This window comes from Paramormyrops kingsleyae, chromosome 5 (assembly GCF_048594095.1).
Source record: "Paramormyrops kingsleyae isolate MSU_618 chromosome 5, PKINGS_0.4, whole genome shotgun sequence".
NCBI lineage: Eukaryota > Metazoa > Chordata > Actinopteri > Osteoglossiformes > Mormyridae > Paramormyrops > Paramormyrops kingsleyae.
Genome location: NC_132801.1, coordinates 41190401 through 41208275, shown reverse-complemented (window position 1 = coordinate 41208275; position 17875 = coordinate 41190401). Strand labels below are relative to the sequence as shown.

Sequence of the window (17875 nt, the reverse complement as noted above, 5' to 3'; positions counted from 1 at the left end):
CGATTTAACCTAATTTAAAAAACTTTAATACTTCCGACAATGGAAATTTTGAAAAGAAGATAGATTATGGATTTAGTCAGTGTTTTTTTCATGATTCCACATAATGATTACAGTGAGATATAAACTGAAATACACGCGGATCGTACGATCCTCCTGTGCCATGCCCCCCTCGTTACCTCATGTTAATTCCCGATTGTGATCACCTGTTGCCTGTTATTTTTGGCTTGTCCTGTGTATTTAGTCCACGTCTGAGTCTGTTTTCCCCAGGTCTGTCTTTGATGTTCGTTGCCATATGCTCCTGGGCTGCGTTTCCTGATAACGATTGGCCTTAGCGCTTAAGAACTTTTTCTATGAGTCATTTTGCGAACGTTTGTTATTGTTTCACGTGTGTTTCCCAAAAATGCACTTAATACAATTGCACATTTCAATGAGGCTCACCGTGTTGCCCGAAGTATTGTGGAGCGCACTTTAGAAAAGTGCACCTGATTCCACTTGCGGCTGAACACATCCAATTTCCAGCATCAAGACAGGCCATGTCAAACATTCAGGAGTATTTTTTAACACATTACCATATACCACAAGTCATTGGAGTCATTGATGGTACTTTGATTCCCATCAGTACGCCTTATGTGGATGGCCATACATATATATGCCGCAATGGATATCCAGCAATCAACTGCCAAGTAATCTCTGATCATAAGTGTTTAATCACAGACATTGTTGCAAGGTGGCCTGGGAGCACACATGACTCCTATATCTAGGCGAACAGAATGTTGGGTTATATCTCTAGATGTGTGGAGTTTAAGTCAAGGGAGGTGATGTTACACTTATATAATTCCTTGGTAAGACCCCACCTAGAATACTGTGTGCAGGTTTGGTCACCATACCTCAAGAAGGACATTGCTGCCTTAGAAAAGGTGCAACGAAGAGCTACGAGAATTATTCCTGGTCTTAGAGGAATGTCTTACGAGGAGAGGTTAGCGGAACTGAATCTGTTCAGCCTTGAGCAAAGGAGACTAAGGGGGGGATATGATTCAGGTCTATAAGATTCTAACGGGTCTGGATGCTGTTCAGCCAAATGACTATTTCAATATTAGTCTAAATACTAGAACTCGTGGTCATAAGTGGAAATTAGCGGGAGAACATTTTAAAACAAATTTGAGGAAGCACTTCTTTACACAGCGTGTAGTTAGAGTATGGAATAGTCTTCCTGTTATTGTAGTGGAAGCTAAAACCATGGGTTCCTTTAAATCAGAGCTAGATAAGATTTTAACAACTCTGAGCTATTAGCTAAGTTCTCCCCAAACGAGCTTGATGGGCCGAATGGCCTCTCGTTTGTAAATTTCTTATGTTCTTATCTTTACCAACTCATCTGTGGGTCAAGAGGTCCAAAACTCAAAAGGACAGTGGAGGCTGCTTGGTGACAGCGGATATCCATTGAGGCCATATCTGTTCACCCCTGTTTCTAATCCTGTCAGTAACAGTGAGGCACATTTCAATGAGGCTCACCGTGTTGCCCGAAGTATTGTGGAGCGCACTTTAGGAAGGTGGAAGCTACGCTTTCGGGCTATTCACAAGTCCAGTGGTGGTCTTCTCTTTGTGCCACAAAAGTGCTGTGCTGTAATAACAGTAACAGCCATGTTGCACAGCATTGCAGTGAGGGCAAGAGTGCCCTTGGACATCAGGGAGGAAGAGAATGAAGTTGAGATGAGACTTCATGATGATCCACCAAGACATGTTCAATACATGGCTAGGTTTCATGCACGCCAGCAAGTCATTCACACATTTTTTTGAGTTCGTCCTTTATTTTTGTCATCTTTAAAGCACATTAAATATTTTATTGTAAATACATTTGTACTACCCTCGAAATGTCCATTTACAACAGTGTACTTTTTTTTCATTCTAACATTTATGTCATTTTTATTTTATTTCTTTATTCGTTGTTATTTCTATATTGAATTGTGTAATGAGTAGAAAATAGAAATGAATAAAAATTTGAAGAGAAGTAAATTTTAGGTGCAATTTGCCGGTTGTCCAGCAGGTGCCCTCATAACTCTGTCTCCTTACGATGCACTTAAGGCTTTACGATTACTCCAGAGCACTCGTAGATCTACGAAGATTTTCAAGTGCTACTTAAGTTACGATGTTTTTGGGAAACAGACCCTAATATAAAAATCAGTCATACGATCATTTTTACAAACTTCTTAGGCTTACGATGCTTTTGGGAAACGTAGCCCTGGTTCGTTCTGTCCACCTTAAATAAATCCCGTTTACCCACATTTACGGCTCTCTCGCTTGCTTCCCCGCTCGCCCGCACACCGCTCACAACACCTCGTCTCCAGAGCGTTAATAACAGTTAAATATTTTATTTCCGTCAACTCTGCATAAGCACTGCATCATATTTATATGGTCACAGTTTTTAAGTTTTCATTCCATCTACCAATAAACTGTGAAAAGGATTTTATTGTTGCTACTTTTCTTGCGTTTCAAACTACCTTTCTAAAGTGATAGGTGTGGGGTGCAGTGACATTCCAGACTGATGGGCCATTGACAGTATGCAAACTACTACAGGTGTGGGGACAGCTATCCCATCAATATTCATTGTGCTGGCCACTGACTTTGAGAAAAAGAGTGTCACTCTAAAGTTCTAACACTTTAGTAATCAAACCACATAAAATTTCAGAATGTCTCTTTCACCTATGTGTAGTAGGGATGGCACGGTTCATGAAAAAAAACCGAACCGTTCGGTTGGCTTGTCTCGGTTCGGAGCATGCATGCGTCGCACGGTTCGACGGTTCATGACATGCGCAATGTAGCCTCGTGCCCCGTATCCTAGGTTACCCGCATTCCCCCGATCCTAGGTCTCCTCGCCTCTGCTTCCCCGGTCAGCGTTGTAACAGTGAGCCTGCTTCCATGCTGCAATGTGAACATTTGCCATGTTCCTAAAAATTCTGTTTATTGCACAGTGTCTGACCACACAGACCTACAGGCTATTGCCAGATGATCATACTAGACATATCAACTGGACATATTTTGCACTATTACAGATTGATGTCTTGTACATACACAGAAACTGATTTTATCGATTACTCAAGAACATTCAATATAATTCCATCCATCCATCCATCATCTGCCGCTTGTCCGGGGTTCGGGTCGTGGGGGTAGTAGCTTCAGTAGAGGCACCCAGACCTCCCTCTCCCCAGCTAACCCCACCAGCTCCTCGGGGGGGACACCGAGGCGTTCCCAGGCCAGCCGAGAGATATAATCCCTCCAGCGAGTCCTGGGCCTGCCTCGGGGCCTCCTCCCTGTAGGACAGGCACGGAAAACCTCTCCGGGTAGCCGCCCAGGAGGCATCCGCACCAGATGTCCAAACCACCTCAACTGGCTCCTTTCGACGTGAAGAAGCAGCGGTTCTACTCTGAGGCCCTCCCGGATATCCGAACTTCTCACCCTATCCCTAAGGGAGAGCCCAGACACCCTGCGGAGAAACCTCATTTCGGCCGCTTGTATTCGCGATCTCGTTCTTTCGGTCATTACCCATAGCTCATGACCATAGGTGAGGCTAGGGACAAAGATGGACCAATAGATCGAGAGCTTGGCTTTTTGGCTCAGTTCTTTCTTAGCCACGACGGACCGGTTAAGCGCCTGCAGAACTGCAGACGCCGCTCCGATCCGTCTATCCAGCTCCCGATCTCGCCTACCCTCACTCCTGAACAAGACCCCGAGATACTTAAACTCCTCCACTTGAGGCAGTACGTCTTCCCCAACCCGAAGAGGGCAAACCACCCGTTTCCGGCTGAGAACCATGGTCTCGGACTTGGAGGTGCTAATCCTCATCCCTGCCGCTTCGCACTCGGCTGCGAACCGCCCCAGTGCCTGCTGGAGATCCCCAGCAGATGAAGCCAACAGGACGACATCGTCTGCAAAAAGCAGCGAGGCAATCCTGAGGTCACCAAACTGGACACCCTCGACGCCTTGGCTGCGCCTAGAAATCCTGTCCATAAATATGATAAACAGGACCGATGACAAAGGGCAGCCCTGGCGGAGCCCAACACGCACCTGGAACCCGTCCGACTTATTGCCGGCAATGCGGACCAAGCTTCTGCTCCGTTCGTACAGGGACCGGATCGCCCACAACAGTGGACCCCGGACCCCATACTCTCGAAGCACCCCCCACAGAGCACCTCGGGGAACCCGGTCGTAAGCCTTTTCCAAATCCACAAAACACATGTAGACTGGATAGGCAAACTCCCAGGCCCCCTCCAGTACCCCTGCAAGGGTATAAAGCTGGTCCAGTGTTCCACGACCAGGACGAAAACCGCATTGTTCCTCCTGAATCCGAGATTCGACTATCGATCTCACCCTCCTCTCCAGTACCCTGGAATAGACCTTCCCAGGGAGGCTGAGAAGTGTGATCCCCCTGTAGTTGGAACACACCCTCCGGTCCCCTTTCTTAAATAAGGGGACCACCACCCCGGTCTGCCAATCCAGCGGCACTGTCCCTGACCTCCACGCACTGTTGAGAAGGCGTGTCAGCCACGACAGCCCCACAACATCCAGAGCCTTCAGGTACTCCGGGCGGATCTCGTCCACCCCCGGGGCCCGGCCACCACGGAGTTGTTTAACCGCCGCGGCCACCTCAGCCTCAGTGATGGGCAAGCCCCCCCCAGCACCCTCGGGCTCTGTGCCCTCAGATGTCTCAAAGGCAGTGTGCGTAGATGTATCTGAGGCAGGGTTGAGGAGGTCCTCAAAGTATTCCTTCCACCTCCGGATGATGTCCCCAGGTGAGGTCAACAGCCCCCCCCCCCCACTATAAATAGTAGGAACCAGTAGCTGCTTCCCCCTCCTGATACTCCGTATGGTTTGCCAGAACCTTTTTGAGGCCGACCGAAAGTCACTTTCCATGGCCTCACCGAACTCCTCCCACGCCCGGGTTTTTGCTTCTGCGACCACCCAAGCCGCGTTCCACCTGGCTTCCGGTACCCGTCAGCTGCCTCCGGAGACCCCCGGGCTAATAATTCCCGGTAAGCCTCCTTCTTCAGCTTCACGGCCCCCCTCACCTCTGGTGTCCACCATCGGGTACGGGGGTTACCGCCACGACAGGCACCGACCACCCTGCAGCCACAGCTCCGTACGGCCGCTTCCACAATGGAGGTCCGGAACAGTGTCCATTCAGACTCAATGTCCCCTACCTCCCCCGGCATGCAGTCGGAATTCTGCCGGAGGCACGAGTTAAAGCTCCAGCGAACAGGAGCCTCTGCCAGACGTTCCCAGCAGACCCTCACTATGCGCTTGGGCCTACCAGGTCTGACCGGCTTCCTCCCCCGCCACCTGAGCCAACTCATCACCAGGTGGTGATCAGTTGACAGCTCTGCCCCTCTCTTTACCCGAGTGTCCAAGACGGAGGGCCACAGATCAGTTGATACGATTATAAAATCGATCATCGACCTGTAGCCCCGGGCATGTTCGTACCATGTCCACTTATGGACACCCTTATGCTCGAACATGGTGTTCGTTATGGACAAACCATGCATTGCACAGAAGTCCAATAACAGAACACCACTCGGATTCAGATCAGGGAGGCCGTTCCTCCCAATCACCCCCTTCCAGGTCACACTGTCATTGCCCACGTAAGCGTTGAAGTCCCCCAGCAAAACGATGGAATCCCCCCGCGGCACGCCAAATAGCATACCGCTAAGGGAATCCAAGAAGGCCGGGTACTCCGAACTGACATTCGGCGCATAAGCGCAGATGACAGTCAGAGACCTATCCCCGACCCGAAGGCGCAGGGAAACAGCCCTCTCGTTCACCGGGGTAAACTCCGGTGTTAATGCACAGAGCTGTGGGGCCACCAATAGCCCTACCCCAGCCCGGCGTCGCTCATCCGCCGCAACTCCAGAGTAAAAGAGCGTCCAGCCCCTCTCCAGGAGATTGGTTCCAGAACCCAAGCTATGCGTTGAGGTGAGCCCGACTATATCTAGTCGATACCTCTCAACCTCACGCACAAGCTCAGGCTCCTTCCCCACCAGAGAGGTGACATTCCATGTCCTGAAAGCCAGTTTTGTCAGCCGGGGATCGGACCGCCAGGGCCTCCCTTGGCCGCCACCCGATCCACAATGCACCGAACCCCTGACATTCCCCTTGCGGGTGGTGGGCCCACCTGGGGACAGTCCCGCGTGCCTCTTTCGGGCTGTGCCCGGCCGGGCCCCATGGGCCAAGGCCCGGCCACCAGGCGCTCCAGGGTGGGGCCCCGGTGACCCTAGTCCGGGCGAGGGAAACGGGACTTTGATTTTTAACTTTTTCATGGGGTTCTTTCGGATTGCTCTTTGTCTGGCCCCTCCCCTGGGACCTTTTTGCCTTGGGAGACCCTACCAGGGGCTATTGCCCCCGAAAACCTAGCCCCCAGGTTCACGGAGGCACGCAAACCCCTCCACCACGATAAGGTGGCAATCCAAGGAGGAGTTCAATATAATTAATACCAATTTTTTTTCACGTATTTTTTTCAATATATATATATATAACGAACAGAATCAGGCTTAATCAAGATAGGTGATCTATCATTTTAACGATCCCCAATTAAATTAACCCCGTGGACCGGACAAATAAAAAACGAATGATTAAACATTATATGCGTCTCTTTTTGTATTTTTTCTAAATAAGACCGCGTGCCCATACCCAACTGTAATAGCGATTAAAGCGATCTATTCTTTTAGCATTTATGTTAAGGCAAGACTTTTATTTTATTACTGTTCTGGGATTAATAATGTTTAATAATTTTAATAATGTGCTTTAAGTCAACTCAAATTCAGTTTATGCATGATTACATGATATAACTTTTTTAATACTGTATCCTAAATTGTGGATAATTAAGCTATATATCATATGCTGAAGTACATTTCTGAAGTGTTAAAGATTAAAAGAAAAAATAACAAGAACCGTACAGAACCGAAAACCGTGACCCTAAAACCGTGATACAAACCGAACCGTGGGTTTTGTGAACCGTGCCACCCCTAATGTGTAGCCAACCCCTGTGTCTATAAGCTCCAAAGTTCAAAAGTCTTGGCTAGAAATGTCTATAATGTGATTTTTTTACAATTTCTCAGTATGTCTGAAAATAGGTTTTTGAAAAGCATATTTAAAAAAAACATTTGCGCTTTGGGGCAAATTTTCTTGTGTGATTAAATGCGATTAATCAAGATTAATTAATTACAAAGCCTCTAATTAATTAGATTATAAAGTCCCACCCCTAATATATATCCTCCTGAGACCCAAGGGAAAAAAGTATCCTTCAATTTTAGGTTATTTGTGATTTTCTATGTCTTTGGAGGAAATAACACATCTTACAATTTAGATTTTTTCAAGTTTATTTTTATTTTATTTTTCACAGCATGTCCTCTTTAGTGGACAACAGGACATGTTTTAATGTGAAGATACCATTGAAACTGGAAGTAGAAAAATTGAAGGATTTATAACCGACGGAATAGTTTAAATCACAGGTGTCAGACTCCAGTCCTGGAGGGTCGGAGCCCTGCACATTTTTGGGTTTCCCCATCGTTTAACACACCTGATTCAGCTCCTTGTGCTAATTACCACACAGCTCTTGAGCTGAATCATTTATGGTGGAACAGGGAAAGAACTAAGCTACACAGGGCTCCGGCCCTCCAGGACTAATCATCAAATGGTTCCAATAATGGCAAAATTAATTTTTATTTTAACGATGATAATCCAGGAAGCAGTGTCTCAATTTTGTAATACAAAGGAACATCTTACATTTAGTGCATCTCATGTAGGTTTTGTTCTTGCAGCCCTTGTTTCTGCACCTTTCTGCATGCTTGCAGTTCACCATCTCAGGCATGTGCATAGCTCCAGATTTACACAAGGATGTCTCTGGTTGTGGAATTCTCACTTTCATTGGTAGATTATACTCATCACTTTCTTCTCTTGCACTGCTGTCAAGGTCCAGGTCACCCACCAGCTCTTCAGCTAGGCTCAATTTAAATTTCCAAAAACTGTTTGGTGTCCTTTGCACGTCGGTTTAGCGCTTTACTGTCATATTTGTACTGGATCCAGGAGTTTGCAATAGCAACATCAAAAAAGTGACCAATCACTCGTGCAGTCCACTTTTTGGTCCTGCTTGACATTCTATAAAAGCTCATCATGCGGTCACACAAGTCCACCCCACCCATGTTGTTGTTGTATTCTTTGATAACTGCTGGTCTTCTAACCTGGACATATGTTTTGTTTTTATTGGACCATCTTCTGCAGACATCTTCTGGCTCTTTTCCATGTATGGTAGAAACCAGCAGCACTGGCTTGTTGTCATACCATTTTGTGATAGCCAGTTCTGGATGCCTTCTCACCAGCATCATAGATGCTCTCCTCCCTTCTTGTTGTAATTGTTTGTCACTAATTAGCTGGCATGGCTTAGGTACCCTGTTTTTCATTACTGTACCAGTTGCATGAAGGCCCGTTTCAAGCAAAGTGTCCATGACCTTGATTGATGTAAAGAACAGGTGACTTCCCATTTGAACAGATTCAACCATTCGTAGAGCTGCTGCAGCACCAATTCCATGTCCATTGTCACTGAATGTATTTTTTCCTTGGTACACTTCAAAGTCCAACATCAGACCATCAGGAGAAGCAAAAACAAATACCTTTAGGCCAGTAGGCCCTATTATTCAAATCGTGGTCCTTAAGGTCCGAGCATTGCTGGTTTTCCAGCCTTTCTTTACCTGTGAGCCAGGTGTGATGCCTCTGACCAATCAGAATCAGTAATTATTAAACTAACTACCTGGAAGAACTGAAAACAAGGCCTGGATTTGGAATCGAGGTCCAGATTTGCAGAACCCTGCAGTAGGGTATGGCTTGCCTGGAACAAACTGCCTAACTGGACAGTGGCCTGTGAATGGAATGATTTTTTCATTGATACAGAGTTTTGCTGGTTTTGGAAGGCTAAGACAGCCGTGCCTCAACAACAACAACAACAAATTTATTTTTGTATAGCGCATTATCACAACATTACATCGTCTCAAAGCACTTTACAGCATCCCCACCCAAAGCCCCCACTCTCACTCTGTAAAGGAGTGGCCTGACTTTCCAGAGGATGTCTTTCTTTTTTGTTTCTTCACTCACATCTAAATCATTGACAATTTTCAGAGATTTTCTCAGTTTTAAGTACCTATCTCTTATGTTGTTTTTTATTATTGGTACTTTTGTTTTATTGGCACAAAATATCTTTATTCTGGGATAGCCAAGACAGGCCATGTGGACTGATATGCCAAAGAACACCTTTATTTCTTCTGGTGTCATATTCGGAGACACTCCTTTGATCTGAAGCTCCCTTTCATTAGTAAATCTTGCCAGATCATCAAAAATTTTATTGTCAATGTATTGGTTAAAATAATGAATCGGAATCCAGTGTGCACGAGTTGAAGGGTCATTCCTGTATTCAGGAGACCTAGGTAGCACGGGTGTGAATCTGTTATGGGAAAATATTGAGCAATTTTACTAAATTACATTAATGCAATTTGTGTTTTAACGGAATATATTTTTTCACCACCAGCTTTCTATGATGAAATTTAGTTATTTGTATTATTTACTATAAAATATATTTTATACTGACCAGAAATTAATATCAACAGTAACAAATTAATCAATTATACGGAGTATTAACTTTTTTATATTCATCCTGCAACACAGTACAATAACATACATGCTTGTCCTGGCCCACAAAGAACGACGACTTTCATCATCATCATCTGTCTGCTCATCTGATGAGCCTGTCCCTTCTTCACAACTTCCTATTACTTCCTCAGTATGTTCAAACTCATCTTCTTCCTTTTCTTCATCTGACAAATCTACATCTGAATCTCCCTCATTTTTTCTGTACAAAATTTGCTCTGCTTCTGTTCTGTCTCCTACAACAAAGTGGTAATTTGAAAGACATCAAAATAATCCTGGTGTCCATTATAGAGGACATTAATAAATGGCTTAGTAATTCAACACCAAAATAATGAAACTGCTTTCACACCTTACTAAACAATACCTGACATGTTCTTGAACAATGAAATATACAAATATTACAATAAAAAAATACAACCGGTACATCTTTTAAAACTTACTCTTTCTCTTTCCATAAAATGTGCTTGTTGATATGGCAGCCATTTTGTGCAGATACATCACATAAAATAAGATTAAGAAACATTTTAATTCCAGGTTGTGTGGCAAAAAAACATGAAAAATGCCAAGGGGGTGAATACTTTTGTAAGGCACTGTATGAAGTATTATAATCAATATTATAATGCCTTATAACTGTCAATAGGAGATGATGTAATGCTTTACTAATTTTTATACTGACCATTTTAATGCATCATGAAAGCATTTATAATGCATTGTAGATGACAGCTTTAAGCTAAATGCTACCAAATGGCTTCAAGGTTAACTTGTTTGAGACCAGTTTTCGTGATCTTTAGAAAGGTAAAAATGTTTTGAAAACAAGAATGGCCACCATATTTTTGGCTGACCATTAATATGCAAAATGTTGCATATTTCTGTCCATACAGTAAAGGTCCTATGAGTAAAAAAGGTCATATTTTCATCACACCTGTTACCTTTAACAACACAGAACGAGTACCCGCATTTGTGACAGTGTGCTGATATACATACCAGAACATATGTACTAGGGTTATGACTACAAATTTTTTTTCAAAACTTGAATTTTCCTGATGTTGCATTTGATGAACTTTTACCCATAGATCACTTTTTTGAAGTTAATTTTATTGGATCATGGAAAAACCTCCCGCACCTAGCACCCCATCTGGCATTTCTTAATCATGTGTGGGTAGTCAGAGAGACTACCAATTTAAGAAGATTGTGGCTCCATTGAGAGTACAAAACTGTCTAGAAATATTGGCTCTGCAGTGGACAATCTGATTGTAATCAAGCTATTAAGATTTCAAGAAGTCTATGGATCCATGGAAAATTCCGGAACTTCTAGAATTGTTCCAGTAGACATTTTACCTGGATAACGTTTGGAACAAACCGGATTTGTGAAAAGTGGACTTTCACATTTAATTGGCCAAAGACTGTAAGTAGTTCAATTATCATCGCACTGCATATTATTATTTGTAAGGTAATTGCTACATGGTCGCGGGTCTGGTTTTCTAACCAACACTACTCAGAGATGGATTATGAAGACCTGCTGTCAGCAATATCCAAACTTCAGTGTCCCAAAGCTGTAAAATGCTTCTCTACTCACTGGAAAAATGAACCATCAGTGCTTGATGTGCCTCGCTCCAACATAGTAGCTGAGAGAGCTGTAAAGTTGATGGAGGAGGTTCATTCTACTTGCAAAACTGACAAATATCTTAACAGCAAATTTATCAACACTAATACACAAATCTGAAACACTATTAAAAACACTAAAAATGCTATATGTACTCATTTCCATGTATTCCTCATGTGTATTGTATGTAAAACTTACATGTTATAATAAAGAGTGTTTGAGCCGCTAGGTGTTTCAATGTGAAATATGAAACTGTCTTAGATGCGGGAGGTTTTTTCATGTTCTGGCAAAACCAAAGTCATTTTTGTGAGTTTTAGGTAAAAGTTCATCAACTACAACCCCAGGCTAGTAAATTTGAGATTTGTCATAACCCTAATATGTACCCACCATCTGCCTATGAGTGTCCTCAGTGGGTGGGAATGTGCATCCATGTCTTCAGCCCTGCTTCTCCAGGTGTGTGTGTTCCTCTGTTTCAGGTGCTCAGACGGTATAGACCGTCACAGACAGGAGTGGCTGGACTACGGCTGTTCAGAGGTATGAGCTGCTGACTCTGTAGCCCAGCGCTGGTGCTCTATATCTACTGCAATTTATTTTACACAGCACCCTCCTTATAGGCCACAGAAAGCACGTGTGAGGACTACACCCCCGGGAGCCCAGACACTTCAGCGGGGCCCTTCAGCCCATCTGGCATCCAGCCCTCACCCTCCCCGGAGCTGAGAGCTGATACTCCAGTGACTGAAGGCAAGCCTTGCCTCACCCACAGGCCTACTTATCATGCCCATTCTGGACTGAAGTATTGCTCTTCTTACAGAAGAGCTTGAAAGTCTAAATGGTGGCATATCAATTTTCATTTTACATGATGGTCTCCATTTTAACGATGTAACGCATACGGTCATAATGACTCATCTGCCGGCCCCTGGAGGATGGGCTCCCCCTTTGGGTCTGGTTCCTCCCAAGGTTTCTTCCTCTTAGGGAGTTTTTCCTTGCCACCGTTGCCTTTGGCTTACTCACTGGGGGGTCCTTACATGGCAGAAATGTAAAGCGCATTGAGACAATGTAATGTTGTGATAATGCGCTATATAAATAAAATTGCAAAATTGCACTGCATAATGCAGATCCTTTTAGGATGTGGCCAACCTACCTTTGGGAGTTTAATGGCGGACAGACAGTCACTGCGCCTGCCACATGGTTCAAAGGGGCTGTACTAAGTCTCATAATTAGACATGGGGGTGTTTGGGGCATAATATGCTATAAACCAGAGTCATCTCCCATTCCCTATAAAAGCCATAATAGTGGATCGCTATTATAAGCAAAATGGTCTGGAGAACGCTTCTCAGCAGAGGAAACTGGTATGCTCACGCGTGAGGTGAAAGCACGTGAGCAGAGCATCTATGGCAACAAAAGGATTCCATGAAAGTGGAGGTCTATATTCTTGTGGGACCCATGGCACTCGATTGTGGGACAGGACAAATTTTCATTTTGGGCGGGAGCAGGAGAGAAGTGACTGATATGTTTTTGAGAGTGGGAAAAAAGAATTTAAATAAATAAGCATTGCTCAAGTATGTTTTTAGTTATTTTTATCAAACTATTATTTATGTTCATGAGTGAATACAAATAAGGATTTTCCCAGAAGGTATCTGGTCATTCATTGTTGTCTTTTACCTGCATCTTCATCTCTGTCTGCTGCATGAGTGTGTGTTGAAGGAAGGGCTGCTCCGCACTTTCACTTCTGTCTCCGTGACATTGCACAACAATCCTTTTCTTCATCCACAGATGACACCAAACTTCTCATTCACTACAATGGGAATGGTGAGTTGGCCAGCAGTTAGCTATGTATGCATTTCCTGTGTGGAGTCTGGCTGGTTAACTTCTATTACTGCAGTTGCAGATTCCTTTAGCTTCACTGCAGCACCAGCCAAGTTTCTGTTTTAATCAGCTATGTGTGAATTTAGTGTACCCCTGGACAACTGACCATGACCTGTGGAGTTTTATCTGTGAACCAGTGTGTTTGTGTGTATGTGTGTGTGTGTGTGTGTGTGTGTTGGGAGGGGGGGGGTGGGGTTATTGCCTGAAACCTAAAACCTGAAACTTGCTTACTTCTGGGGACATTTTTCAGTTCCCCATTTAGATAACCTCATTTTTATAAAAATCTTTGAATGCAATCAAAAAGGTAAAATTGCCAGAAGTCTTCTATTTTGTTTGGTTATTTATGTGTAGCCCTCTCATGTCCCGCGTACTCATCCAATGGCTTGGGAGTAACCAGCGAGAGCTACGAAAGAGTGACCATTTAAATAATTTGACTAGCTCGATCTAGGGTTTACCACATTCACAAAAAAAATAAATAAATACACCCGTAGTTCCAGAAAACAGCTTGCTACTCCCCGGCACCAATGGACTAACCTCTTCTCCTACACTGTTCATTAAACTGCCACAACGTACAGGCGCAAAGCAAAACTGCAGGTTAAAAAACCAGGAGATACACCAGTAAACGACTTACTATTTTTTCTACATTTACAATTAGACTGGCCAAAATCAAACATAAAGCCCAGCTTTCTTTTACTGCATCATTTATTACACCAACATAAGATAAACAAAATAAAAATGATAAAACACAACTGAAAGTTGACGAAGCCGGTCGCTTCGTATGTGCTCAACCAATTAACAGTCTAGGCAGCTGCTGTTGCATTGGCGCCCGTTGGAGCTCGTTTCAGTCCGAAAGCGAGGAAGACCAAAACAATCCCCCAATCCACTATCGAACAATAGACAGACAATATATTTAACCAATTACAAACCATCTCACCAACACATCACATACAATGATGTTTTTTTTTTACCATAGCAGAAAGAAATTAACAGATCACATAAACCAAAATACATTAATTAACCATAAGAACATATTTTGCCACTCACCGCACACGTCAGTGCTTATGCACTAGGGGTGCTACAGTACATATATGGTTAAGGTTAGGGCAGGATAGACATTTAGGTCGTCATGTTCGGATTTTGAATGGAGATTCCCCACAAAGATATAATTATAAACCTGTTTGTGTGTGTGTGTGTGTGTGTGTGAATGCACCATTGGATGGATGGGCTCGTCCCTTTGCATGTATTCCTGTGTGACATGCCACTATATACTGTATATGTGTGTGTGTGTGTGTGTGTGTGTGTATGTCAGAAAAAGACAGCAATCAGTCAGCAAACTGTATTTAGAAAAGCAGACTCTAGTAGAGGATGGGTGTGGCTTCCTACAAAAAAAGATTTTGCGTTAGCAATTGGGTCACTTAGAAGCCTTTCATCTTAGTGATGGTGACCTTACAATGCCTTTAACCATCAAATGAAAATTCAGCTGTTAGTTACTGATTAAATTGGCCAATTAACAATAAAGGCAGCCACATGATGGTCACTACCTGATTAAGCTAAGGCATTGTGGTGGTTATTATGTCCACTTTTGGACTACTCTCTGTAGATACCACACTCCAGCCACGTGAGTGGACAGTCCATTGCATAGGTCAGAGTTCCCAAATTCTAGTCCTGGAGGCCAGTCTGCAACGCATTTTGCAGATTTCCCTGCAGTGCTGACTGGGGGTGATAAGTGGCTCAGTTTCTAAGTTCTAAGTTTCTGTGCCTGTGATCAGAAGGTTGCTGGTTTGCGCTCCATCCTCAGCAGAACAGTTTGACATCCATGGGCCTTTGTGTAAAGCCCTTAACCCCCAGTTCCAGGGACGCTGCACATTAGCTGACCCTGTGCTGTGACCCCCAAGTTATAGTGAGCAAGGTAGGGTCAGCAAAGAGAAGCATTCCAATGTACTTATGAAAATAAAGCATGTTTTGTTTTTGACCCTCCAGGGCCAGAATAAGGGAACCCTGGCATAGGTTAATGAAAGTAAAGGATTCCTTGTACCAGTATCTTGCACTTGTTCTCCCCCGGGGAGAACTGTGTTGTTATATGAAGAATATAACACAGAGAAGGTAACAGATCTGTGCTGTGCAGCATTCTTCATCATCCTTCACTTCCCAATCTCCTCCACAGACTTTCAGACAGGTCCTCCAAGGCAGCAGGGGGCACCACAACACACGGGAATCATTGCAGGGGTGGCAGCTGCTGTGGTTCTGCTGGTGGTCCTGACACTGTTGGCTCTTTACTACATTAACACACATCCCACTGTTGCCCCTCCATTCTACCTCATGCAGGTGATTTTTTTAACCTCTGTCCTTCTGCACAACAGTGTTTGACAGCATGGCCTCAATAGGTCTAAGATGTACCTAAAACACTGATTTATACCTAGAGTGTTAAATTTATCTTTAAGGAAAGAATAAATAAAATCAATATGACAAAAACCTAGGGACTGGGATTATTCTTCTTATTACCATTTATCTTGACATTAGTGAAATTCTTAAAGAGTAATATATTGCCTTACTCCACAGACAATCCATAAGACAAATGCATAATTTTATTAATTACACACAGACACGGCTCACCAATTTTTCATTCTTTACCCTGTATTGCTCCCCCAGCGACGTACCAACAACTACTGGCCATCCATGAAGTTCCGGAACCAGGGCTGCCACAACAGTTATGCTGAGGTGGAGGTTGGAGGTCACGAGAAGGAGGGCTTCATTGAGGCAGAGCAGTGCTGAGCAGACTGGATGTATGTGTCAAAGACAGGGCTGGACAGAAGTGTTGAATGGGAGCAGAATGGAATGGTCATGGATCGATGATGTCATTTTCACATTGTTAAGCCATGCCAGGATGTACAGCGAAAATTTGTTTTTCCATTATCTGTTGTGTGACAAACCATGAAAATTTATAATCCTTCCTTAATATTTTTCGTTTGGCATTTGAATGTCATGTTGTGAGTATTGTTAATGCCTCAATAAGGAATCTTTTTACTCTAGTATAGATCTGTGACCATTGCTGTTTTCTCCTATGTCAGCACTTCACCCTCAACGCCCCTGTCTGCATTCCTATTTGTAATGGAAAAACAAATAAATCCAGCCTGGTTCAGCCTGATTCAGCCCGGTTTGGCCTGGTTTGGTCTCTTTCATTTGTGCCTGGTGTGGATAAATGGCATAAAACAGTTAATGCAATGGGAACGGGAATGCTCAATTTTAGTGTGGTAAAGGGTGACATGTCCATGGGTCTGTGTGTTAGTCCATTTCTCTGCATTCCCATATCCTCTATAAAATGTATTTAAAAAAAACACCTCCATCGGGGAAATTAGAGCAAAGAAAACACACTGTGGGATTGTAGGAATCATATTTTTAGGCATTAAACTGACTACATGGATCAACTATCGAAGGAAGATGATGACATTTAAAAATGAAGTGTTTGACCATTATTACTGCAATTAATGTAATTATTCATTTTTCACTTTCAGTTTTTCAACTTTTTGTTTTTAAAGAAAAACAAATGTGTATTTTATAAAGTGTCTTGTTGACCAATGACAAAGAATTTCAAATTAATATTCTTTCTTTATTCACATGGACTTTAACTGCATTATAGCTCATGGAATGATTAGTTATAATAGGCATCATGATAACCAAGACACAAAAATCAACTTAATGAAATTTCTTCGTTTAAATTTATCATCATCGAGTGGTGGGTTAAGCATCAACGATATACGTTATATGTTAGACATCAGGATAAACCAGTAAACACCCTCAGCTGTATGCAAAGGATAATAGTAGGAACATCTGAATGTCACTGTAAAACAGTCAGTGGTCAGACAGTCAGTTAAAATGTAATGTATATGTTATTACTCCCACTACTGTATTTCTTCAGAATCCCAGATCCAACTACCATGTACAGATGAGCTAATTACACTATAAGGAACTGTGTAAAAGAGAAAATATATGATAAATAAATCAATAAATGATTTTATTGTTTGAATGAGCCATTCATATTGTTTGTTTATTTTAACATATATTACACATTTAATGGGGAGTGCAAGCATTGAGGCAGAGCGCAAGGGTCTGAACCAGAGCAACAATAGGAATCAAAATCATGAAGCGAAAGTCATTAGGACAGGAGAAGGGTCAAGCGATGGAGAATTTGGGGAGTGGTTCAACTAAACAGGGTGCCAAGGTAAAGGTGTTTGGCGAGCTATAAAGAGGGTGGCAATCACACTATAACCCTGAATGCAACACCAATAAAAATTGCCAAAACATAGGAAGCATTGCAGGTCCTTCTGGGAAGGGGGCTGCAGCCATTCTGCCACTGCTTTTATCTTCAAGGGATCTATTTGGACCGAACCCTCCAACAAGACAAAGCCCAAGAACGAGATGATGCACTGGTGGAACATACATTTTCCACCTTGATGAATTGGTTGTTTGAAAGGGCCAATGTAAGACGGACATATTGCACATGATCCAGTTCATTGAGAGAGAAAAAAACAAGATATTGTCAAGATGAAAACAAATCTGTTTAACACGTCACAGAGGACATCATTGATCTGGTCCTGAAATATTGTCAATGTGTTAGACAAGATACTCATAATGACCTCCTGAATTCTAATCAGGTGACTGGTGTTTTATAGATAACTTGGTAAAAATCCTGCCCCGTTGAAGCTGATCTAACACTGAATACAACAA

General features: G+C 43.3%; 1 protein-coding gene across 3 annotated transcripts in view; it reads left to right on the top strand.

The window, feature by feature from the left end:
• The window catches only part of plxdc1 (plexin domain containing 1), a 125414-nt gene extending 108237 nt beyond the window's left edge, over positions 1-17177 (top strand). For 2 of the 3 annotated variants that reach the window (XM_023800365.2, XM_023800367.2), the window contains 5 exons: positions 11761-11818; positions 11899-12025; positions 13058-13093; positions 15315-15475; positions 15800-17177. In XM_023800365.2, coding sequence (XP_023656133.1) covers positions 11761-11818; positions 11899-12025; positions 13058-13093; positions 15315-15475; positions 15800-15922 — 505 coding nt within the window. In that variant the 3' untranslated portion in view covers positions 15923-17177. The remainder of the gene's footprint in view (positions 1-11760; positions 11819-11898; positions 12026-13057; positions 13094-15314; positions 15476-15799) is intronic. The other variant, XM_023800366.2, reaches the window with a different exon arrangement.
• The last annotated feature ends 698 nt before the right edge of the window (positions 17178-17875 follow it).